General features: G+C 39.1%; 1 protein-coding gene across 2 annotated transcripts in view; it reads left to right on the top strand.

Annotated features, from left to right (window-relative positions):
* The window catches only part of PRKN (parkin RBR E3 ubiquitin protein ligase), a 789,393-nt gene that overhangs the window by 454,258 nt on the left and 309,345 nt on the right, over window positions 1-25,790 (top strand). Inside the window, exon 8 of one of the 2 annotated variants that reach the window (XM_074818634.1) lies at window positions 3,358-3,426. The exons of the other annotated variant lie outside the window; for it this stretch is intronic. Within the exon in view, the coding sequence (XP_074674735.1) occupies window positions 3,358-3,426 (69 nt within the window). The remainder of the gene's footprint in view (window positions 1-3,357; window positions 3,427-25,790) is intronic. 2 annotated transcript variants of the gene reach the window in all.

Below are 25,790 nucleotides of genomic sequence, written 5' to 3' on the forward strand. Positions count from 1 at the left end.
GTTTTATTTTGGAAACTCAATTGGTTTCTTTTTTTCTTTTTTTCCCTAGTGTATTAGGATATACTGTGCCAAAAATGTTACAATCATCCCATGGAATAGAATGCTGTCAAACCTTATGATTTTTCTTTATGTATATAAACTTTATCAGAATAGGTTTGGTTTTTTTCTAAAGACTTTTGCCTCCAGTTTGTTCACAACAATAAATTTATTGTAAAGACTAGTGTGCACACTGCTAATGTTTTTCTTCTAATTCCTTCTCTTTAGGATGTAACCCCAGCAGAAAAAGATTTTAGAGTGAAGTTGTGTACTGTAAAAATATTTTAACTGCTATCAACCGAGAATGAGAGGTACAAACTTCCTTCAATGATAGGAGGATACATAAACCTTTGACACTTTTCCTTCAGTAACCGCCTATTAATATTCTAGTTTTGGGAATGGTTTCTTCTTCGTAAATCATAAAGGCGGTGGTTCTGGGACTTTCAGAGATTATTTTAATCCCTTTCACCTGGGCATGGTTCTTCATCAAAATCAGTTTTCTGTTCAGACAATAAAATGAAGACTGAGGTGCTTGTTAAATTTCTCCCAGAAGTGAAACATTCAAGCTGACTTGCATGGCTAATCGAGACAAAAAAACAAGCCTAAGCTTAGTTAACTGAAAGGCACGACTAAGCAATTACCCACACTGTATAATACAGTTTCCATGCAGCTACCCACACATTTTACTGATCCCAAAGACAATCGTAATGCTGTTCTGTCTCCTTTTGAAAGGAGTAATGAGAGGCCTTTTAGAAGTATGACTTCGTGGTACCCACCCCATCAGGAAAATAATATACTGCTTGAGAAAACCTTATGTCAAGATCCTTGAATCATAAAAACACCAGCTGAATCGTGACGGAGGGGAACAATTGCATCTTATGTAGTAGGCAGGCACCTTGTAGGAAAGCTACAGTGATTACTGTTAATTCTTTTCAATACTTAAACAATTACTTGATAGAAAGTGAATGGCCAAAGTGTTTTTAATTCTCATCACAGTTTAAGTAACTGTTCAGTAAGTAATGTAGCTGTCTTTTATACTGGATGGTCACTCTGCTAATATTTTTCTGTGCTAACTTTCTACTGGAAGATGAATTGAGACAGGGGTTTCATCTGACCTCAGAAGTAAATAGGAAGCAGAAAAATGCCTAAGTTGGTAGCCACCAGACTTCTGGTTGGTTCAGGTGCCATTTAAAAAGATATCGTGAAGTCAAAGGGTGGAACGTTGGGTAAACACACCATCAGTGGCATAATTACAGTTTGGGACCCAGTGTTCTAGGGTTTGAAGTCCAGATCATTGTTCTAAGTTGAAACAAAATATTAAGGGGAGATCTTGTTGCCCAGTGGTTTAACAGGTGAAATGCAATCATGTTTATGGAATCGGACAGTGAAGATAGCAGAAGGCTTAGAAGTTAGTGCTGTAACTTAAAATTACGCATCTTTTCCATCTGTAAAGCCACACACTGGAAGCTTTTAGAAAGTACTTACCTGTTGAAAATATTTTTATTTAGATGGTAATGCTGTGCAATTAATAAAACTTGTCAAAGTAGAATATATCTTAATTTCAATGATGATAATTTAAGTGAAATATGAGTCTCAATCCCAATGTAACGGTTATAATCAGTTTTTGAACCACAGGAAGATGCATCATGGGTGGTAGGCAGTCAATCTGCAGGTGTACCTTCATAAATCTTGCTGTGGCAATTCTAAAGAAATGTAATTGGAGTGTGATCTAGATATATATCCTTTAGAGCTGTAGTGAAAACAGCTGGCGTAGCTTTCATGACTTTGCTGTGCCTCTTGTCATCTTCAGAGTCCTCAAGCCACATAATCTCTCCTTTTAATGCCAGGGCAGAGTATAGGCTTATTTCACGTTAGAATGGTCCAATCAGCATGGCACTGATAAGACAAATCTGAGTTTGCATTATTCAGTTCCTTGATTTCATGGAAATATTCTTCCATATAGTTCAAAATACCTGGATCACTGCTTATGGTTTGTGAGTTTGAACAACTGGGGAGAAGTCGGACATGATTTTGAAAATGTGTTTCTTCTCCTTCCTTATACAAAATTAACTCAGGAAAAAGTACTGAAAGTAGTGGGTGTCACATAAGGATCAACTGGTTGTAAATGAAAGAAGAATTAGGCCTTGGGGATTTAACCGGAATCCTTGCCACTTTAAAATGGGTCTGTGTAAAATTTTGCTGTAAACTGTAGGCAGCCTACTTGGACAATTATTTCCTGTATCTCTTAGCCTTTCAAGGACTATGTCATGATGCTACCTGCAATGAACACTGTAGTCTCTGGATAAATAGAAATTTATCCTAGGATGGTGATTTACGGTCTTGACAGAACTCAGTGGGATGTATATTAACCTGAATATCCATTAACCACCTTCCTGCCTTGAAAAGGCTTGTTTTTAAGAGCTTCCTTAACTCTCACTGGTTTTGCAGTACCTGATAGAATGATGGAAATTAGCACAACCGCTAGCAGATGTTAATCATGTAGCTTAATGCACTGCTGGAGGGCATTCGCATTATGGTGGTGAGCATGGTGTAAGTACCTGTACAGAACAGATTAGACCATGTTGCCCAGTGTGTTTTCAACAGATGCCACGCTCTCCACTCCAGAGAACCTGCTTGCAATGAAGCCATCAACTACTCTTTTCTGGCTCAGTGTCAGTGTTTTAGTCTACCCTAACTTCATGAAAACTTTTGGCTGGCTTTGTTATTCTGGGCTACTTCTTTTTCCTCTTCCTTGACACCTTTATCCTCTAGCTCTCAGGAGACCCCCTCTTGGCTCTGCTGTCACTCCCCCCATTTCTTTAGTGGCTCTTCTTGAAGACTCTCCTGTATAAATCCTCTTAGCATGCTTTAACATTTTTCTCTCGATCACTTTTGTTGTCTCATTTTTTGCTTTCATCTGTGGGGGTCTTTGATAATTACTTCCATACCTGCTTCTTCATTCTGAATCTGTCCCCATGGGAGAAGCCCACAGTGCCCTCCCTAGCTCACCTGGGAATTTTCTGTTTTCTCATGAATAACATGGGTTCAAAGTATCCAGATTTTTGCTTTACAAATTGTCCACCTGGTATCCATTCACCAGTTTTGCTGACAGTGCTTCCACTCCAGCACCCTGAACCTGAATCAGTCAGCCTCTGGGACTTGCCCAAAATTGGAGCTAAAATCAAAGTTGTCAGAAATTTCACTGAGAAAACAGTGTATAGTAGGAAATTCAGTACTGTGAAGCATTTCACATAGGTAGCTTTATTTTTTTCGATTAATTTAGTGAACAATCCCACTGAATATTGTCTACTTGACTCCCAGGTCTTCTGAGCTGCAGCCAGCCCACCCAGCCTCCTACCTACCCAGACCTGCTTTTCTCAGAAGGCAGAGGTTTCCTGATTTTTTCTGTATTCTATTACACACAAAAATTGAAATTTTGGTAGCTTTCTAAATTCCATATATTTGTAATTTTTCTCTGTGAAAATGGGCATTAAGATGCAGTCCTGTCTCTCATTCTTCCTCATTAGTGAAAACATCTGTCAGCACCTTTCTATTTTACTGTCTAAATCAGAGACATGTTGAAAATATTTCCAGTGCTAGCAACTGGAATCTCCTTCTCTCTGATATTCTTATTCTTCTCTTTGTAGCAAATACTTTCAAAGTATTGCTCATAAGTAGTCTTCCTCTCCTATCATTCTGTTGTGCAATGTGTTTAGGGTCTCAAAATGAAACCTAGGCTATCTACAGTTGTTGAAGGAGCTTGATCAAGTATTTTACAGTAATTTATATTGGTTTGGGATTAAAGGAAATGGTTTTCATTTTAGTTCTCAATATATTGATGTAATTATGGGGATTGATTGCAGATGCTGCAGACTTGCCTTGTCCATATGTTTACAAACTCAAAATATGCTGAAGACCAAATAGTATGAACTTGCGCTCATCTTCCCTCTAATTCTGATTATACTTATTATGAATTTTCATTTTGTTGTTTAAAGCATCATTGATCATTGTAATTGAGTCCTTCATACTGGTGAATTAGAGCCAATGAAAAGCAAACATAGCGAGTTCCAGTGAGCTTCAAATCAGTTAGCTCTAGACATGGAATTTTCATGATTCAAACTCTTTTTCTATTTTCCTCCATGTCTGTTGCACTTAACAGTATTGATAGAGTGTGGGAAAATGCACATGTACTTTCTCTCCCACATTTTTCTTTTCAATTTTTTTTAATTTATCCATATCTAATATATATATTATTAAAGGACTGAAGTATACTAGTAGTATATCCTTTTTTTTATCGTCAGCTTGGAGTGTCACATGGCCAGGTGAATAGTTTCTCATTGGCTTGGACTGATGACCTGCACAGTTTGTATCCAGGGTGGTAACTAAACCATTCAAGGTCTGCTAGTTCCCCAGTGACCTCCTTCACACCTTCATGTGCATAGAGGTGCAAGGGGAGTTCAGTGCGCTGAAGCACAAAGAATGAGGTGATATGTGTCTCCTCCAGGGATGTGGGCTGGGGGGGATTTTTGCTGTCCTGTAAAGACAGGGAAGGACACAGTAACTTATGTAAGATAGGACTATGGAGGTGCTTATACCTGAGCTAGGCAATTTTGGTGAGTCAGACTGGCTGTGCTGTGAAACCTGTGTTAAAACCTAACAAGGTTACTCTTGAAATCTCCTCTGACAGCTATTTAATGCCTACCAAGTGCTGAGGCTATAAAAATGCATTTTGCAGTAGCATTCAGATAATAAATACTGTGAACAGTTTAAAGTCACTGGCTTGTCTTTACAACTTTATGCTGTAACAACAGTAAAGTTAACCTTAAGCCAGTTCTTGTTTCATTTAAACAGTCTCAAGTATAATCTGCATGTTCTTGATATGACATATACAGTATCTTTTCAAAAACAACCATGACAAAATCATTATACAGAACATGAATATAGTCAAGAGGAGTATTTAAGGGATATCATTCAACAGGTACTGTTCTGATTGCATTACTAAAGTTTTTATTTTATTTAATTATATTTTGCACTTATAGACTGAAAATATTGATAAAGAGAGAAAAAGGTGTGAGCTTTTTTTGTTTGGTTAAAATTTTCAGTGGAATTGTTAGACTATATTCAAAGTGCTTTGCTTTTTGAGAAGTTGAGAAATTGAAAAAAGCAACAATAATAAATACAGTTTAATTGTTTGCATACTGAGTGTGGTCTTACCCCAATTCATTAATTTTCCGGCATGTATCTAGGAGGGATAAAGCTAGCTGAGTTCCTTCCATGGGTAAATAATATATTGCCTTGTATACAGACAAAGTCTCTGCTGCTTATACAATTCAGCTCCCAAATTCTGTCCAGTAAAACATATAATATATGTTTTGTAACTTGAACCTCAGGGTGGTCCTAACTCTCCAGTGTATTTTCAGCACTGTGCTGGATATCTTTATTGTATATGCAGATATGGTGCTCTTTGAATTTTTATTGTGTGTATAAAAGGATATTTGGCTAAGGCATGCCTGCCATGATGGAGACAGTCTATTGTATGTCCCTCAGTGACTCCTGATACCCTAAAGTGTTTTTTAACTTAACACACACTTACGAACTGTCCCTCAAAGCATTCTGACTACTTTAGAGCAGATACACAGTGCAGGTCAGGGAAACTTCCCTCAGTGTCCAGGACTCTGTTCTGTTTTCTTTTTTCCGGGAAAAAAAGATATCCTGTAGCTCTACCTGAGTAATGTTATAAATACAGTTATCAGCTTTCCTTTTAATTTCCTTTAATTCCATCTTAAAATGCACAAGTGTTAGAAAATTATCTGCATTATTATTCAGAATAGTAATATTCCAGAGGAAGTAATTGAAGCTTTTACTTCAAAAACAAACAAACAAAAATAATCCCCTCAAAAAAGAAACAGAAAAAGAGAAAAAATGTAGGTTCATTTGCCTTTGAAAATTGGCAGTATCCTTGGCTACCTGAACTGCAGCCATAAATACCTATATAACTGTAATTTAATGTCATGTATAAAGAGTCAAATTCAGAGGAACCAGTGAAGTGGAATTGAGGCATATAAGAGGAAAGATGACAAATGTTGACAAAAATATGTAGTTTATTTTGTGTGGCTCTAGTAAAAATATAGTAATATTGAAAAATAATCTGCATTAGAAAATTTCAAAGTCTGATCTGGTTAGAATCAATCTTTCCCTTTGCTCTCCCTCCTCCTGTCAGATTCCTGATGCATCTGACAGTGCTACCAGGCTGTTTATTACCTCTATGGGTATCAGCCCTGGAAGCTTCTATCTCCAAGCAGAAAGCCATATTCAGTAAAATGAGGAAGGATGTCTATACAAACAAAAAGAAATCTTTGTCATAAAGAGTAGATACTAAAAGAGTTTCAACAAAACAAATCACAATGACATTCATTTAGGTTTCATAAGTATCATCCTTGTATCACTACGGCAAATTCCATTGGTAAATGTTTGATATGCCTACCCTCCTAGAATTTTTCAGTCCTTAGCTTCTAAAATAGTGCAGTGGTATAATGAAGTATATTGTATTTTATACAGTTTAAAGCAGTGATTTATTTTTAGAGAGTGAAAAGCTGGTTTTTTATGGTTTACCTTTCCATTGCTTCTGAGTAAGCAGCATAAGTTTTACGTATGACAGCATTTACTTCACTATTGATTTTAGTACTCAAAATTCACAGAGTCACAGAATCATCTAGGTTGGAAAGGACCTTGAAGATCATCTAGTCCAACCGTTAACCTAACACTGACAGTTCCCAACTACACCATATCCCTCAGCGCTATGTCAACCCGACTCTTAAACACCTCCAGGGATGGGGACTTCACCACCTCCCTGGGCAGCCCATTCCAACGCCTAATAACCCGTTCTGTAAAGAAATAACTTCCTAAGTATCCTACTTCCTTCTTTATATTGGGTTCATTACTAAGGGAATTAAAACACATATTCACAACTGGGATTTTTCATTCTTAAACGTATTTACCCTCTTTTTTGAGGTAGGGAAATATTATTTGCTCCAGCTCTTCATCTGCAAAACATGTTAAGTGTTGTTAAAGGCTTATTTGCAACAAGGGATTTAAATGGAAAAGCTATTCTCATAAGAACTGTTGCACTCTGCATGTCTTGCTGTATTTCTAAACAAGAACAAATTATTCTGGAACAGAATATCTTGCACAATATAGTCACTTCAAACATAGTAACTACATCAGGCTATTTATTGTGACATCATTGTTCCTGATATCTATTCTAGTTAATTGCCTGTGTAGAAAACACCTCTCTCTGTGTATACCCAGCAAATCTCTGACAGAAGAACCTCAGCATACCTCTTCCAAACCCTAAGCTTCTGCCTACGTGCAAGGACATCAATCCTTTTGTGAAAATCCACATTACAAATTCTTGAGTTCTTACAGTGCTTTGACAGAAAGAAAGCTTTATATAAATGGTAACTATGTAATGCTAATATATTTATATTTACTTACTTTACTGAGAAGTGTGTTGTTTTTTTCTATCTGGGAAACACGTAATAGTTATAAAGGTGCAAGTTATTGCGCTTTGCTGACATAATTACCATGACTGTTAGCTGCATTCTGATTGCTTATTTTTTTAACTGGTGTGATTGTCAAAGGCAGCAGTGCTGGTATTTTTGGGTTCCCACATGGCTTGAAGAACTAGAAATTTAAAAACATCTTCTCTTTGACAGGTAATCTGAACATATATGATAGGCAGTCATTAGAGAATAAAGCCAGGAGCTAACAGTCTCATTTTACAGGCTCACTCTTCTACAGCATTATGTTAACAAAAATCCTGATGACAGAATATGAGTATATTGAAAATGAGGGACTGAGAGCCCAAAGTGAGATGTAGAGCAGTTGTGAACTTCAGAAGTTTTCATCTGCACTCTGACAGGCTCTTTCATCCTGATCAACTTCCCAACTATTCAAAATCCGGGTCTTCAATGTGGAACACAAACAAAAAAGGTCTCTCATCATAATGAACTGTGGGGTTTTTGCTGTGCTTCACAAGGGAGCAGGTTAAACATTAATAAACTATTTTCATGACCTAAGCTACTGTCTGAAAAAGACTCAAAGGTTTAAAGGTTTAAACCGATGTTTGAACATCATGGCTTCACTATATCCTCTGTCTTCTGCTGACAGCTGTTTTCCTGAAAGCTTTCACAACCATTTTTTAATATTTTTTTTACTTTTAAGATGATTAATCTGATTGTCTATTTAGTAAATGATACTTTTCTCAGCAAAACTCTTATTTAAAATTTTATTTTTGAATTCAGTTTCCCTCCGGTCTGTGCTATTCTGCTTTCCTATTGCTGGTCCCAGGAACTGTTCAAAGGAAGCTTCTGTAGGATCACCTTCCTCCATCCACTATCACTGTCTGGTATTGGTGCAGATAAAGGTGGCTGCCTAATCAGCTTTCCTTTTGCCTGTCTTCCCAAGAAATTAGTAAATTTTTCACAGTTTGAATTTTACTGAGAAAGTAAGGACATTCCATTCCCTGAACCTGTGACCATGGCAATCATGGTAATTGTAGGCTCTGGTTATTTTTCTCCATTTGAGTTAAATGTCTTGATTTAGATTGTTTGTGAAGGACACTTGTTCTGTTTCCACTGTGACTCTGTGAAGCACAGACATCAGACACTTGTCCTGATTCAGGACACCTATGTGCTGTCTCTGTTGTTCACCTGCTAAAAAAGTGACTATTATTCCAGACAAGTCATTTTATTTCTGCATGCCTTTTTACCTTCTTTGTTTATTTAGATTCTTATCTTTCTTATGTCAGGAACTGTCTTTCATTCTGTAGTTTATATTGTGCCCAGCACAATGAGGTATCAATCTTCCTTGTGTCTTCTGGTATGCCTGTAATTCAAATAATGAATAATAATCACCTTTATCTTTGAGCATCTTGTAAATCAGTGGCATTTTCATGAGCTGAGAATTTAGAGAAGCTTCATGAGTATCTTCCTTCTGTTGTTTACAAAGGGTTTGATTTATGTTATTTTAATACAGGGGATTTATATGTTTAGAAGTGAAAAATCCTGAAAAACTTTTGAACTCAGTAGCCATCTTTGGTAGTGGTTCCTCAGTGGCCTTAACACTGAAGATCACTGAATCCATTCAAAGACACTTTTCTGAGTTTAATCTCAGACTTCCTCTGAAGACAGCCAACACATTATATTACTATGCCTAACCAGAGACCATGATATGGCTTCATGTACTGTTTAAGGATTGTGGAGATTTACTGCTGATGCAGTCCAGGTGAAAATGCTGTATGAGGACGATCTTTCTTCTCTTTTCTCCTCTTTGTTATATGTTGTTTACATTGAATAGATGACTGTTCAAAGAATTGTATTGGGGACCTAAAAAAAGACATGTAAGATAAGTGACAGAAGAAAGAAAAAACAGAAAGATAATCTTGGCAAGATATAAACCATAATTCTGAGTGCATTTTTTGAGTTCTTGGACTTTGGGAGGAGTTTTGTATATCTGTTGTGATTTTTTAAAGGCAATTAATTTAATTCACTGAAAAGTGTTTTTGCTGATGGTGAGGTTAATATTGGAATGACAGAAGTCTCTGGAAGTTTTGTCAAATGTTTTAGCAGCATGTAAAGGTAGATACAGAGAACAGAGACAAGGTGCACATAATATAAAGGAGGTCAGAGAAATGCCAAAGCATATTAGGATTCAAACTCCATTAAAATCCTGTCTGGCAGAGGTGGACCATTTCTTATTAACGTCTCCTCCAGGGCAAGCACGTGAGACGTTGCTCTGATGCTGGCAAACCAAACTTTTGTTATGTTTCTTTTAGGTTTCTTTAAAGTTTCCGTAATTTACTTCAGTGGTCTAGATGCTGCTCAGGGAGATTTCCATGTACAGGGTGGATGGGAACTCTTGAGCTGACGATAGGGTAGTTGGCAATGTTTAAATGTTCCACCTCTTTTTATGCCTTTTCTTTCATTTGTGGCTTATCTGGCATGCAGTGTTTCAGAGTTAGTCCAGATGCTAAAACCTCTCTCACAAAGTTTACTTAATCAAGCTGGACATAAATAATACTCAGTACTCTGATTTCCCTTGTTGAATTTACATCTTAATTAACTATGTTTAAAGCATGTAATGTGAGCTTATGTTTTGAGAACAAATACGTTTGACTGTTTTCTGATTTGTGTTTAATTTCTTAGCATTTCAGGTTACATTTTGCTTTGATTTGGATTTTTTTGTTTGTTTGTTTGTTTTTCTCTGCCATGTCATTAAACATTATCAGGAAGAGAAAAAAAAAAAAGGCAAGACCTTGTCAACCACAGTACCCTGTCAAATCAGGATGCACATCATATCCAGTATAATTTACCAAGCAAAGCCCCTACCTGAACTATTTTCATTACAATCTTTCTAAATTTTTTTGTAGTTCTTTTCTTTTAACATAAATGTAGACAAGCTGAAATAGATACTAAGTAAGAAAGCAAGAACCAAAGAAGCCACTATGAAATAGTAATAAATTGCCTTATTTTCAGATGTATTTGATATTTTCTTGAGGATAAAAGATATTAGGAATGGGTATGTGTGCCAACCTTAAGGTACATCAAGCTTAGTATTGTTCAGTATTACAAAAGGAAATCCTTCAGCGAGGGTGCAATGTGTGTACATAGATAAATATATTTTATATCACAGTGAGCTAGAAAACTACTGCACATTTTCACTATCTTTTCCAAACCAAACTGGTTTTTAGATTTTCTGATACAGTGACATAACAATCCTTGGGGAAAAAAAACCAACACCATAATATATTTATTTTCTGTTTTCAGAACAAGCCACTAATGCCCTTGGGGAGGTAGGAGGGCTCTGCAAATGCTTTAATTGACAAGTGTGTTCTACAGCATCTATAAGTGGATTTTTTGTAAACCAAGGAGCAGTAAAGAACTGTAATTTTTTTAATGCAAACAGTTAAAAAATATACCATGAGCTAAATAGATTATTTCAAATTCAAAATAAATATTTTGCCAATATCTCAGGGATTCATGTTAAGGGGGTTTTTGTTTGTTTTGTTGGGATTTTTATATGTAGATATGTTCAAAGGTACAAAGAGACCTGAAGAGTCCTTAACGGGAAAATATAAAGTCAGGAAACAAAGAAAAAGAATTAAGATATTCAGTACTAAATCTAATTCCAGAGCTGAAACTGTGGAGTCTGTTTCTGATTTCAGGTCTGTAGGGGCTCTATGGTGTAACCTTGATTTGAAATTGAAAGTAAGAAGGCACATTATTTTTGACATTTGGGAAGATATCATATATTATGTTTTCACAGAATTGCTGTTTTAGAATAAATTCAGGGCTTACTATTGGATCGGAGTTTCTAAGGGTCTTTCTATTTGATGGAAATATCAGACCTTGCATCCCTGAAACACATTTCCTGAGGGCTGCATATCAGCAATGGGACTCTTTGCTGTACTGGAGATGATGTATTTCATTTGAGAAGATAACTGACAAGATATCAAGATTATTTTGGCAGACAATTTAACATTCAACCCAAACAGTTGCAATTGCAGAAATAGTTTGCAGATTGCAATGTTGAAAAGGGGAATAAAATGAAATCTTAGTGTAAACTCCCTTTTAACTATTGTTGGTTTTACTAAAATAAATTTGCACCAAAGGGAGAAGAACACAGGAACCAGCTTGATTTTCATCTGACCAGGAGTGTAGAAATTTTAATTTGAATATATAGATGGGGTAGTTAATGCCAAAAAGATACCTTTTCTAAATGCACAAACTTTAGGCCAGATTAACTGGTCTAAAACCACTTCCTCATGAAGTGACTGGTAGTTATGGCTGTGGTAACTTCTTTTAAGCATGTCCTCACTGTTAAGAAAAATGGGTCTGTGAACCTGTCATACCAGTAAGCTTCCAGATGCTGTATTTTTCTTGGTTTTGGCTGCTGCATGTAGCCTGCTCTCTGGATAATCAGGCAGACATGCTTCAGCTGCTGGTTTCCAGTTGTTGCAATAATGTGCTAACATGCTGGTCCCCTGAACCAGCCTGCTTATTAACTGTGATGCCCAAAATGCCATCTGGAGTGTTATTCAGACATCTATAATTATTCTGTCTACTTCTATTTGATTGTCTGCTTTGTTCCACTATGTGTGCTCTTTATTCATTTTTTCTTTCCATTTTTTTTTTTTGATGTAGCATGGAATCATTTCATCTTCCCATATTGCAGTACCAGTAACACTTCTAGAAATTTCTTTTACATAAAGGTGAACATACAAACTTTATAGAAGTAGTTCTGGGAAACAAACTGCAGAATCTTTCTGTCTTCAAGTTAGAGTGGAAAGAAATAGCGTAATAATCAATTTGTCAGAGACTAGTAATCACAGAGGACTGAATTCTTTTCTTCCTGTCTTTGTCCATTTACATAGTGGATATAAAGTATTTCCAACTCATGTGACAGTGAGTTGCAATCTCAGTGAAAGTGGAAATGACTTTAAGAGGTGCAGGTCAGCGTGAGACCTCTTCCCATAGCCATCAAGTGGAAAGGGACCTGTAAATATGCAAAACAATTTGTTTGATCTGTTTATACCATCACTCTTCATTCTGATATGTGAAATCACTCCAGAGATCTTGCTCAAATCATGATGAATTTATGAAATTATTTTATTTGGTTATTAAACACATTCTCTAGGGTTTTGCTTTGGCTTTTCAATATAGTTCTCGTTAGTTGCAGCCAGCTAAGAAAAGTGTGAAGCTGAAAATAGAAAATAATATGGAGATAACTTGCATGGCAATAAATGTGAAAGATATTATGTGCCATATGAGTTAAACAGAAAAATTAATATATGCATCCCCTAGGTGTTTTCAACATTATTATATCTTGTTGAAATATCTTAGCATAGGATCTCATGACAGAATTGTCCCTACATCACTTGCTGGCTGCTACTAACCTAGGAAGCATATATAGCTTTCTCCAAGCAGTTGTTAGCTCTTCCTTTTTCTGTCTAGTTTTATGTGGTTGGAAAATAGCTCTTATTGCAGGGCAGAAAAGGGATGAGAAAGAGTTAAAGATTTTAATATGATCACTGGCGTATGCCAGCCTAGGCCAAAGAAGTATGTATGAAGGATGAGGGGGTTAATAAATGGGCCGGAGATTAATAAATAGTCAGTACTTAATTTCGGTTTCTTGTGCTCAGAGAATTGAATTTGTAATCCCAGTGCACGATTTGTGGACAGTAGCCCCATCTAGGGGTAGATCTGAATATTTCTGCTGTCTGGAGTCTGCCTAGTGGGGGAAGGGAGGCTTTGGGAAATACCCAGATCCAGTCCGAGATACAATTTGAGAATAGAAACAAGTACATGCAAAGCATGATGCCTTTATTAGTGGGATTTAGTGGAAGAAGCTGCTTAAAGTAAGAATTTGAAAAATCAAGAGGAGTTCTAAACTTGCTAATATTGCAGTGTTGTGGTCCCATGACGGTGTCAAAAGTGGCAAATGAGGGCAGAGTCCTGCCTCACCACCACCCAGCACATGATCTGCAGCAACAGGGAAAACAAGTAATTCGCAGTTTGGGCTGTCAGCAAGGCAGGAGCAAGAAAGCAGAGCAGGATATTTGTAAAAGGCCAGCTGTTTCTCAGCAAAATGCAAACGGGTATCCGCTGCTTCTTAAGTGTCTTCCCTAGCATTTATTTTAAATTTTAGCTGTTATGCTTTAGCTGGGCTCGTGTAGAGGCCTCTGATGAGAAGAAATGCAGGATCTGAGCTATCTCCCAGACTAGATAACCTCATCTCCTTTGAGAAAACGATTTTACAGATGAGGGCTGAGGTCACTGGCAGGACAATATGGGAAAGCTTGTACTGGGGCCATATAAATTATGCCTGATGTGGAGAGAGGAGGTTTTTTGCTCTTAGGCCCTTAACTTTCATGAGCTGCTTTATTCACTTTTTTTTTCCCTGCTGTTTTTTCTTGCCTTTTTTATATAAAAAGTGCTCAATGTGAAAATGCATCTTTGAAGTTTAAAATATATAAATAGTAAGGCAGTTAGAAAAGAAAATATTCTGTGATGTTATTGAAGTGACCTTGTTGCCTTCCTTTTCACTCCATCCTCTTTTTTTTTCCTGAAATAAAATTATTTGAACAAGATAACCTCTTTGTATCTTTATAGAAAATGTGACCTGCTCAGTCAGTTGCCTTTGCAGGGCTTTCTTAGCTTGGGGAGAGAGAAAAGGAAAAATGACTGCATGTAAGACTCTAGATTTAAGGTCAGCCATTCTGACTGATGAATTTAACAGAATTATGTACAGCATTTTCCCCCCCATCCTCATTCTGGTCAAGTGATCCTGAGTAGAAGGAATAACCAGATTAGGGCTTCAATGTGACTATTTGCATAAATGAGCCTGTGTATGCAACTGGAACGAACAGCCTAGCATTGGCAAAGCTCCAGAGACCCTAAATCAAAAACCAGAGAGAGACAGAGAGAAATACAGAGAGGGAGGGATGAATGCTATATTCAAACACAAGATACCGGGACAAATATTTGCACAGTTGTGTCACTGTGGGATGTTTATGATAAAATAATCCTGTTCAGCTTTCCCACCCTAATAACTTTGCACAAGTTGTGATGAAGCAAATAATTGAACTTTTTTTTTTTTAGAAAAAGATCTTGTCTCTGCATCAGAAAATTCCTAGGGCCTTTTGAAATAATAAGCATGTTTTCCACATTAACACACACACAAAAATACACTGTTGCATAGCAAAGCCAAAGTCCAAGCAAGACTTCTTTCACCCAATGTGTATTAGTAATAAAACTTCTGAGCTGTGTTGCTGTTTTTATGTGTGCGTGTGCTGTGTGGCAGCCCATTTATGCATTTTCCACTGTGCTGGGACTTACATCACTGTCGTATTAGTCTAAGCAGAATGGAGCAGATTGTTTATTTTGGTTTAGCTCTGCTTCAGGCTGTAACATCAGATGTAGCTCCTAGAGTGACAAATTCCAGTTGCAGTGTCACAGATTAAACAAGGGTACAGAGCAGCCCTTCAAGCAGTTTTGTTTCTCATGGGAGAGAAAGGATACTGTGCTTGCTAAAGTTAGTATATACAATCCCAACATGAACAAAATCAAATAATCCTCTCCCATTGCTTTCTTCTGTTTAAAAAGTACATTGCCCAGAACCCCTCATGCACACTCTTCAGTTTGGGGTTGCAATCTTCAGTTAGTTAAATTAGGTAGAGTTAGTCACCTTTTATTAATGAATGGTGCAACTCTGCATTAGTTTCATGAAATATAGTAATTTTTAGCTTTGCTTGTTTGTTCTATTGTATGCTAATATCTCATTCACAGAATCACAGAGTTAAAGAATCAAAGAATGGGTGAGATTGGAAGGAACCTCTTGAGATCATCTGGTCCAGGCTCCTGCTCAAGCAGGTTCACCTAGAGCAGGTTGCTTGGACTGTTTCCAGATAGCTTTGGAATATCTCCAAGAACGGAGACCCCACAAACTCTCTGGGCAACCAGTGCCAGTTCTTGGTCATCCTCACAGTCAAACTATTTCTCGTTATGTTCAGACAGAAGCTCCTGTGCTTCCATTTGTGTCCATTACCTCTTGTCCCATCACTGGGCACCACTGGAAAGAGCCTGGCTCTGTCTTCTTTACACCTTCCCTTCAGATAGCTACACATTGACAAAATTCCCCCCTGAGGCTTCTCTTCCCCAGGCTAAACAGTCCCAGCTCTCTCAGCCTTTCCTCATCTAAGAGATGCTTTAGTCCCTTAATCATTTGAATGGCCCTTCACTGGAATCTTCCTAGTAGCTCCATGTCTCTCTTGTATGGGAGAGCACAGAACTGGACCCAGAGCTCCAGGTGTGTTTCATCAGTGCAGAACAGTAGGATGACCTCCCTTGACCTGCTGGCAACACTCCTCCTAATGCAGCCCACGATACTATTAGCTGTCCCTGTGGCAAGAGCTTATTGCTGACTCATGTTCAACTCAGTGTCCACTAGGACCTCCAGGCCCTTTTCTGCAAAGCTGCTTTCCTGCTGGTTGGTTCCCATCATATACTGGTGCCTGGGGTTATTCCTCCCCAGGTGTAGGACTTTGTACTTTTGCAACTTACATAAATAAGCCACTCTTGTTGCCTTTGACATCTCTCAACAGATTCAGTCTTTGGCTTTCCTAACTGAGCCCCTGCATGCTTGGACAGTGCTTCCATATTCCTTCCAGGTTACTTGACCCTGATTCCACCTTCTGTTTACCTCCTTTTTATGCCTGAATTTTTCTATGAGCTCCATGTTCATCCATGCAGGCCTCCTTGCATTATTGCCTGACTTTTGGCCTTGGGCTGGACCACTCTTGAGCTTGGAGAAAGTGATCCTTAAATATTAACCAGCTTTCTGGGACCCCTCTTCCCTCCAGGGCCTTATCCCATGGGACTTTTCCAAGCAGAATCTTGAAGAGGCCAAAGTCTGCTCTCCTGAAGTCCAGGGTTGTAATATGGCATTTTGCTCTGCTTCTTCCTCTCAGGATCCAGAATTCCACCATCTTGTGAACACTGCAGCCAAGGCTGCCTTCAGCCCTCACATCCCCAACAAGCACTGAGGTTGAGGTCCAGCAGAGCACCTTTCCTTGTTGCTCCTCTATCAGTTGGGTCAGGAAGTTACACATTCATACATTTCACTTAGCAACTATATACTGCACTACACATGGTTGGTGTCCAGGGTGGTTAAGTATCATGTCTACTGTGGAGCATTAATATTACTATCAGAAAACATTTGAAGGCACTTTCTTCCCAGAAACAGGCACGTTAGCTTTATCTTAGCTACTTTTCTGACATATCCATGACAGATAAGGTTCGTGACCTTTTAAAATATAAGATGGTTATACAAATAACTATAGCAATTAATAAAAGAAAAATAAGTGAATTGGATAAAATGGCTAGGGACAAGTTCCTCGAACTTTTCAAGTGGCCGGTTTGCCCAGTTTGAAGACAAGTACTTTTGTAATAGGTCTCCTTTTGTCTTATCTTTAAAACGTGCACTGCTGTTACCTTTAACACCCACCTTTGAAAGTTTTGGCCTCCTTAAGACAGTTCCATTAATTTTATTTTCTTTGCATGATAATTGAAGTGACATTTTTACTACAATTTTCTGATTGTTCTGATTGTGACCCATTATCTGAGAAACACTGCAGGAGAGTTGCCAGTACCTGGTTTGCCACAAAATTTTGATCTCCCACTGGTTTTACAGTTGACCAGTTTTACTGTTCTCAGTGTGTAGTCAGTTCTGATTAATGCAGAACTAAGCAAGATTAAAATTAGGCCCCATCCTCTGAGAACAGCTAAGAATCTCAACAAGGTTGCTGAAGCTTTTCACCTTTCAAGGTACATAAAAAATGTCTCCCATGCAATTCACAGCATGCGCAGGATGTTAAAGGTCTTGTGGGCGCTTGTGGCTTTTAAAGAGCTACAGCTTTCCCTCCCTCTCAGAGTGTATATTTAAAGCATAACCAGCCCCATCATCCAACTATTAGGTAAATGAAAGGTCTTATTTCATCATATAACTTCTCAAATATTGAATGTTAAAAGATCAAAAGTTTCTTGGTAGTTAATTGATCATAAAATTAAGATGTGAATAACGCTAAGAAGAAATACTTAGGCAATGTACAATGTGCTGTGTTTATCATAAATGAATCTATACCTGTTGCCCCTGTGTTTCTAGAAATCAGAGTTTGTACAGTAAATAAAGAATGTAGAATTAGACTAATAGGAAAAATGTCATGTAGCATCACTTTCATAGGAGGGTCATCCTCTTTTTTTGAACTAGATTCCTGACCCCACAGGAACCCACTCAGGGTGACCAAGCTGGCCTTGATTTGGAAGTGATAGCTGAAGGTAGAACTAGAGAGATGTTGAAGGAGAAATCTCAAGGACAGAAAGAAAAACCAAAGTAGTAGAGAATTAATTCTGGAGGAAAAGGAGTTGCTTCAGGGAGTGCTCTTTTTGTTTAAATGATGAAAGAACTAACTGCTGAAAGTGTTGTATCTGTCAATGGAAGATTCAAGAAAATATCTTTTAAAATAAAATATCTACAAATACATTAAATAAACTATTAGCTAGCCCTATTTTTAGATCTCTGGGATGTGTCTGTAAAGTAGAATAGGTAGTTGTACAGGCACAGAAAGAGGAACATAGACTGAAACTGTGTCTGGGGGCATGCAAACAAAATTCCTCATGCTTTATATAGGTATATATTTAATGGTGGATTTCATGATTATGTATTTTCAGTTCTGCTCTCTGTTACAAGTAGTTGATGTTAGGAGAATCAAAACACCTCAGTAGAGGTCAGGGATATTTTTTCTGTTGTCAGCTGACATATCAAGGTGGTTTTTTTAGCTGTTATGTTCACAGAGTGCAGGACGCAGATATTTCTCCGCTTCTGTCACTTCATGTTTAACTTTAAAAGGAATATGTGAAGCAGAATTGGAAGATATGTAAGCAGCTGACATGTCATATGAACTTGGAAATGTGTTCTGAATACTAACAGTGTTGCTTCTAATCTGATAAACTTCACCCCTTGTAACAAGGCTGTCCGTAGCGAGGCCAACCCTCACGTAAAAAGGTCCTTTGCGCAAGTACACTGAAACCCCATGTAGGCACTATTTATAAAACCTGCGTGGCTCCAGCGCCCAGCTGAGCACATGTGGTGCAGTGATTCAGAGTGCCAGGAGGCTGCCGGGTTTCTGATGCCCCATGACAAGGAGATGTCATTGACTTCTCACACTTTGCCAAACCAGGCTGGGCTTCGAGGGCTGCTCTCTTCTATAGCTTGTATTTAGAAACAAACAGCAAACCTGATGGATCACGCATGGCTGAACAGATCACTGTCAGGCTAGCTAATGTAAGAGAGAGTGAGAAATATAATTGGTACATTATATAATTGGGAATGCGTGAACCTGTTTTGATAAGAATTGGCTTGAACCTTTGGGGGATCAATCATGCTCACAAGGTTTGACAGTTTCTGGAAGAGCTTTGAATTGAATCCATACACTTGGATTGCTGAGCATTCCTAGTATTCCTAGTAGCTGTCCTTTCAAAGGTTATCTTTGTTTTGGTTTGTTTTTTTCCTTTTCCCTCCCAGTCTGCACATTTCCAGGGGATTATGAAGTTGCCACAAACGAGGAATGAGGCAGAGTGAGCTCCAGTGTCTGTGCAGCCAAAGCCTGGCATAGTTAGTAGCATGAACATCCTAGAAATGCTGCCTTACTGCACTTCCCGCTTTAACTTGGCTGATGAGCTTTTGTTCTCTCTGATGCTGAACTCTAAACCAGGTCTGGCAGAGCATAGAGGGAGATTCAGTGGCCTTAACCAGTCCTCCAAACCCCTGAATAAATGATATGAGCAAAATGTTGATTATGTTATTTGGAGTGGAGGGGGAAAGTGCTGTTTTTACTGAGAAGGAAATTCTGGTAAAGCTTTTATCAGTTAATTTTATTTCAGAACTGAACTTCCTGTCTTCTCCACTTAAAATTACAAAGACATTCAATGAATGCTAAAGCAGAATGTTTTCCAGGTAAAATTAAGCAGATGTACAGGTGCAAACACGTTTTCTGTCTGCAGCTGCTGTGCAATTAAATTTTTTAGGTGCGATTAAAACACCTGGTCTGTGCCTGTCAATTTAAGATATTATTTTTCACATTGAATTATATCTGTAGTTATTCAAAAAAGTGTAAGGCCAAATTTTGGTCAGCTAAAGTCAATGACATTTTAGCTGTTGATTATAATGAAAACAGAATCAGACCTAGTAAAGAAGTGGCAAATCTTAACTTTTCTGTTAGTCATTTTGATAACTTCCCTGCCAGTGTCCTGTATAGTTTTTGTGGCTGTGATATTAGTTGCTCCTTTGCAGACTGCAACCAAATGCATTTCTGTAATATCTTCAGAGAAGGAACACCAGATTCCTACCAGATTCAGTCATTGCTTTCTTGCTAATCAAAGTGTGTGCTGTGTCCATCTGTATAGAAATGAGTGGGGCCGAGCACAATACAGCACTCTTTTTCTTGAAGAAGACATAAATCCTTTGTATGAACTACTTTCAAAGACATGAAATGACATTGAGAGCAGGGTATATGACTTCAGGCAAGTTTGTGCTCCTACTAACCCTACTTGTTAATGTAATTTGCACAGCTGCATTTTCTATATGCCCTCCATTTCTCATCACTGAATTTCAAGGCTCTCTTCATTATTACCAGAAAAGTTTCTGCTTTCATGTGACTAGAATTTAGGGGGAAAATCATATATATGCTAGAAAACAGATGAATTAGAATTATTTAAAAATTAAGTATCAGACATTCATTGATATTTCCGTTGTTACATATAAGCTTGAGAATAGTGTAATTAAATCATATTTTACATGAGCCATTATGGTTGTAACTTAGGATATGGAAGTTAATATCCCATAGAAGTTCTTCTTGTCCATTCTGTGAATGGAGCCTTATACCATGTTGCCTTTTAGATTTTTCTGAAACAGAATAAAGAAGTGAGACTCCCTAATTTACAAAGATCTTTTTACTTAGTATCTCTAAGGGTTTTCTATCTGAAGGTAATACAGTGCAGATATTTGAGGCAGGGAATCTGTTTTTTGTGTTCCAGTTTTTTCCTTATTTTAACTGACAGAATCTACAGACTGCAGTCTAGCTAATGTACTTTTCTCTTGATTACTAGCATCCTAAAAAATGTTTATTTTTTACCATGCACAGTTTTAATCCCAGAGGTTATTTCTACATAGCATCTAAATTAAAAACCAAAATCTGATCAAGCCATTCCCCTCTGTTCTGGGGGTTTTTTTGAAAGAAAGTAGGTATGTGTCATTTCTCTTTTAAACACACTAATTTTAAAAAACTTATGAGTGTAAAAACTTTAAGTGAAACTTTAAAACTTTAAAGTAAATTTTAAGGGTAAAAAATATAGCTTGAAATACAGTTTTGATATATAGTATTCTAACTGGTTAGAAAAAGTACAATAGTTTGAATGTTTCACTTAAAAGCAAAAGGTAGGGATTGATGAGTGAATGATCATTGGTAAGTATCATTTTAAATAAGATGGGGTTGCCGTTTATTTCAGGCACTGTTCTGTAATTTGAAAGAGAAAATGCAGGAGCTTCAGAAATGTTTATTTTGGGAAATGTTCGTGATTTTATCCTACATTTTGAATTAAGTGATGATCACTTGTTTGGTTTTTTTGTCAATATGTTTTGAGACATAAGGTATCTCTCTTTGTTCCCTGAGCAAAAGAAGGAGCAGGAAGGGTTTTGTCACAGAGTCCAAATATATTCCTTGGACACATTTTAGTGGTGTAAATTCTTAGGGCTGAGCCAGCTCTTAAAACCCCTGTACAAATATACTCTCTTTGCCATTGTATTAGAAGACATCCACCATTTGTAATGAAAAATTTCTGTATATAGTTTATGGTTTGATCAGCAAGTAAATGAATATAGGCAGACCATGAAGCTAAGTAACGATGTCATCCATGATGATTGCAAGACATCTCCTGGATATTATTTAACATGTTAAATGAGTTTCATTGATTATGAAATTTTGTTTTGCTTGTTTTGCATTCTGTTTCCTTGTTCTTTTTAACTCCTCCTCCTTTTCCTGTTAGCTAGACTGTAATCCAGGCCCTAGCTCATATGCAGTAAGTATGGTGTGTTGAGGGAGTTGTCAGAAGGAAATTAAAGGCAGAGGAGAATTTACCTTAGTAAATGCCTGTTAGTATTTCTGAATTTGTCTTAGTTTTTCTCAGAAATTACTGGGATGCATATCAAGTTTCTGCCTATAACCTGTCTTCTCTCCTGAGTCCGGGTTAATTCATCTAACAGAGAGAGAGTGTAACAGAAGAGTGAATATGAATAGTCTCTGTGGGAATGATCTGTGTGTTCTGAGAAAGCCGTAGATAAATATGAGAAGTCAAAACTATTTATTAGTGCTGACAATTATGGCTGTTATATGCCCTCCGAGAAAGTTGCAGAGCTTGCTTGGGGCATCCTCCTCTCTGAGCAAAGGCTCAGTGAGGACAGGGAGGGGGTAAGATTAAAAAATCTATGTCCCTTTCCCTTCCCACGTGTCAGTCCATGTAACTAACTAAGTGTGAGGTGGGAAGTAAACCACTTTATCAAAACAAGGGAAAGACGGGCAGAAATGAAATATTAATGAGGGTTCCCAAGATACATGCCCTTTCATGCACACTCTTTTTCCAATAAGGGTCTTCATATAAGTTCTGTGATATTTATATGAATAGTATATTACTGTTTCATTAACTAAAAATCTGATCTGCTTGAAGAACAGAGGAATGGCCACCACAGTTTTTTTTCTTGCAGTATGTCTTCTTTCCGAAGTCAGTCCATGTTCACATCACAAACATCTTCCACAGGATTATCAGAGATGGTATTCTAAAGCCATATTGTGAATACCCTTGCTTCCATTCCTACAATGTTCAGTAAATTTAGAAGAGGGATAAATCTCACACATGCCTATGTGTTACTGTCTTTCACTGTACTCCATGCATCATTTGAGTATCAAGATCTGGAATTGAATGGTCCTAGAGATACACAAAGTTATATTTGGATAAATGTCAGTCTTTCTGAGTGTTGCACAGACTATTAGGTCAGGTGGACAAATGGGAGATTTTTCCTGAGTACTCCTGTAAAAAGAATAGTAGATTACCTGAGTCCTAATATATACTGTAATTCCTTGAGAGAACAGACACAAAGAGGACCAGCCAGCCTCCAAACAGGCAATGAAAAACTAATGAAAATATATGCTGAAATTAACCAGGTAAGAGGCACATAAAATTACTTGAACTTCCAGAATCCAACGGTCACTCACCGAGGAGAGCAGCTCCAGTACAGGTAAGCCCATACTGGGGGGTTTCACGGCAAAAGGGACCAGAAAGGAGCTTTTTTTGGGGGGCTTTTGAATCTTTTTGGAGACAGAAAGGCAGCTAGCCAGCTCTAAGGAGACTGGCAAGCCGGTGGGCAGGCAGCTGAAGAGGCGTGGGCTGTGGGCAGAGCCCAGGGCTGGTGGCGCCTGTTTTGAGCGAGGTGTAAACACACCAACGGTCACTCACAGAGGAGAGCAGCTCACACCCACCCCTCAGTAACAAGCTGGGAGGGCTTCCTAGTTAGTGTGGGTGGAACCAGCACCACCCACCGTTAATTCGGTGATAAGAACCCTGTGGGAGCTCAGGGTGATCAGATAGTACCTGTAAACCACCGGTTGATAGTACTTGTCAACCACCGGTAGCCTGAGCCATGGTCTCTACTCGCCTCAAAAGCACCACCAGCAAGAACATGGCGACCCAGACAGAGCAACCATGCAAACATGCAGCAGTCCAGGTCCCAGGCTGCAGGGAGTGCCTGAGCCTGTCAGTGCTGTTGGAGGGCCGCAGTGACAGCGCCTGTGTGCGCTGCGACCAGCTGGATGACCTGCTCAGCCTGGTGGCAGAACTCAAAGAAGAGATCGAGAGATTAAGAAGTATTAGGGAAAGCGAAAGGGAGATTGATTGGTGGAGTTCCACCTTGGCACCCATGAATCAACAGGAGCAAATAGAGGCTCCAGGCAAGGCAGGTGATCCCTCACCCTCATGATACCAGGCAGAAGGAGGGGACCTAAGAGATGAGGGAGACTGGAAACAAGTCCCTGCTCAGGGAGGCAAGAAAATTCTCTCCCAACCTCCCTCGCCCTCCATGGTGCCCCTTCACAATAGATTCGGGGCCCTGGAACTTTTGAATGAAGACATGGAGGAAGAGAATGAGACAAACAATGAGGAAGACCAAGGACCACCAAGGCCAGGTCACTCTAGAAAAGGTATTACAACCAGCTCTGAAAGAAACCCCAGAAGAGTCATTGTAGTGGGGGACTCCATTCTGAAGGGTGTCGAAGGCCCCATACGCAGACCAGACCCGCATCATAGGGAAGTCTGCTGCCTCCCTGGGGCCCGCGTCAAGGACCTCACAAGAAGACTCCCCTCTCTAGTCAAACCCAAGGACTATTACCCTCTTCTGTTTTTTCAGGTAGGTAGCGACGACATTAGCAGGAGAAGTATTAAATCAATGAAGAGAGATTTCAGGGCCTTGGGGAAACTGATCAAGGGGTCGGGGGCACAGGTTGTGTTCTCCTCCATCCCTCCAGTTGGGGAGATGGATGAGGATGAACTCCGAAGAATACAGCAGATGAATTCGTGGCTTCAAGACTGGTGTCACCGTCAGGGCTTTGGTTTTTTCGATCATGGGTTGGTATACAGGGCACCAGACCTCTGGGCGTTAGATGGGATGCACTTGTCCCAGAAGGGGAAGAGGATCTTGGGGCAGGAGTTAGCTGGGCTCATTGACAGAGCTTTAAACTAAATTTGAAGGGGGAAGGGGGCAAAACACCAGCCCATCTGAAGTGCATGTATACCAGTGCACACAGCATCGGTAACAAACAGGAGGAGCTTGAAGCCGTGATGAAACAGGAAAATTATGATGTTGTGGCTATCACAGAAACATGGTGGGATGCCTCCCATGACTGGAGCGCACCAGTTGATGGCTACAAGCTCTTTAGAAGGGATAGACAAAGTAGGAGAGGTGGTGGGGTAGCACTGTATGTTAGGGACTGTTATGATTGCCTTGAATACAAGTGCAGTGAAGACAGGGTGGAGTGTCTTTGTGTTAGAATCAGGGGGAAGGCCAACAGGGCAGATGTAGTAGGAGTCTACTATAGGCCACCCACCCAGGACAGAGAGGTGGATGAAATATTCTATAGGCACTTGGGTGAAATCTCACGATCGCTTGCCCTTGTTCTTGTGGGGGACTTCAACTTCCCAGACATCTGCTGGAAATACAACACAGCAGAGTGGGACCAATCCTGAAGATTCCTGGAATGTGTGGGGGACAACTTCCTAACACAGCTGATGAGAGAACCAACCAGAGAAGGTGCCCTGCTAGATCTCCTCCTTGTGAACAGAGAAGGACTGGTGAATGATGTGGTGGTTGGAGGACGACTAGGGCACAGCGATCATGAAATAAGAGCTCTCTATTCTTAGAGAGGCCAGGAAAGGGCTAAGCAGGACTGACATCCTGGACATCCAAAGGGCTGACTTTGTCTTGTTTAGGCACCAGCTTGACAGGATCCCTTGGGAGATGGTCCTGAAGGGTATAGGGGTCCAGGAAGGCTGGGCGCTCTTTAAGAAGGAAGTGTTTATGGCTCAGGAGCAGGCAGTCCCCAGGTGCTCTAAGAGGAGCAGGTGGCAGAGAAGACCACCCTGGCTGAACAGGGAGCTTTGGCTGCAACTCAGGGAGAAAAGGAGAGTTTACAGCCTTTGGAGGAAGGGGCTAGCCACTCACAGTGATTACAAAGAGGCTGTGAGGCTATGCAGGGCAGAAATCAGGAGGTCCAAAGCCCAGCTGGAAATTAATCTGGCTTCAGCAATCAAAGATAACAAGAAATGTTTCTATAAGTATGTCAATAGCAAAAGAAAGACCAGGGAGAGTCTCCATCCCCTGCTAGATGCTGAAGGAAACTTGGTAGCAAGTGATGAGGGGAAGGCTGAGGTACTTGATACCTTCTTTGCCTCAGTCTTTAATAACTAGACTAGTTGTATTGAGGGAACCCAGCCCCCTCAACCAGATGATAGAGACTGGGAGAACAACCCCCCTGCAATCCAGGAGAGAGTCAGTGACCTGCTACATCGCATAGACATACACAAGTCTATGGGACC

Source organism: Strix aluco, chromosome 3 (genome assembly GCF_031877795.1).
Source record: "Strix aluco isolate bStrAlu1 chromosome 3, bStrAlu1.hap1, whole genome shotgun sequence".
Lineage (NCBI taxonomy): Eukaryota > Metazoa > Chordata > Aves > Strigiformes > Strigidae > Strix > Strix aluco.